The sequence below is a fragment of the Protomyctophum parallelum genome (genome assembly GCF_964188405.1).
Source record: "Protomyctophum parallelum genome assembly, chromosome: 1".
NCBI classification, from domain to species: Eukaryota; Metazoa; Chordata; class Actinopteri; order Myctophiformes; family Myctophidae; genus Protomyctophum; species Protomyctophum parallelum.
This window is the reverse complement of record NC_139697.1, coordinates 68,670,278-68,671,064: the sequence shown is the minus strand read 5'-3', so window position 1 is coordinate 68,671,064 and position 787 is coordinate 68,670,278. Positions and strand designations below refer to the sequence as shown.

At 48.9% G+C, this 787-nt stretch overlaps 1 protein-coding gene across 1 annotated transcript in view; it reads left to right on the top strand.

Annotated features, from left to right (window-relative positions):
• Nucleotides 1-448: 448 nt before the first annotated feature.
• Nucleotides 449-787, top strand: part of LOC310861298 (homeobox protein otx5-like) — a gene marked incomplete at its 3' end in the record, with an annotated part of 4,598 nt that continues 4,259 nt past the window's right edge. The window contains exon 1 of the mRNA XM_083768699.1: nucleotides 449-716. Coding sequence (XP_083624825.1) covers nucleotides 620-716 — 97 coding nt within the window. The 5' untranslated portion in view covers nucleotides 449-619. The remainder of the gene's footprint in view (nucleotides 717-787) is intronic.

Sequence of the window (787 nt, the reverse complement as noted above, 5' to 3'; positions counted from 1 at the left end):
TGGGTGTGTGTGTGTGTGTGTGTGTGTCACTTGGTGTGTGCACATGCGGTGGGAGGGGTTATGGTGGAGCAACTCTGTACTTCTTAATTAGCAGTCTATCAGTAAGATAAACTCAGTGGAGCAGGAGCACCAAAGCGCGAAGGACGTCTCGCCAGACAGGGGCCTCCATCCACACCCTCCCTCCCTCCATCCCTCCATCCTTCCACCGGATGGTGCCAGGCGCGTCAAGACGCAGAGAAAACCCAGCCAGCGCCTGCAGCGCCTTTTTGGTCATGTAACAACTTCAACAAGTGAGTTAAGACTTTAAAAAAACGTGCGTTAACGCGTTACTATAGTGTGAACTTGGGCAAAATAAAAGTCGCTGTTGACGAGGAGGAGAAGGACAACTATACCAAACTAAAAGAATAACAACAACTCTTCCAGACAACTACTCCACACACCACCACCACCACCTCCTCTCGGCGCGTCCCTGCTTTACGCAGCAGGTGGAGAGAGCTTGGACCAGCCCGGGTTGTTGTGACACTGTGACAGACAGTGCTGTGCGTGTCGCGTCCCGACAACACCACAGCAGTCACAGAGAGAGAGAGAGAGAGAGGACTTAATAAAAGCCTGCGCAACCATGATGTCCTACATTAAGCAACCCCATTACACCATGAACGGGTTAAATTTGAATGGCCCAGGGATGGATCTGCTCCACACCACTATCGCATATCCATGTGAGTATTTATTATACATTATGTTCCATATTTTTTATAATTGTATTCGTTTGTCGCCTGTTATTTAATAG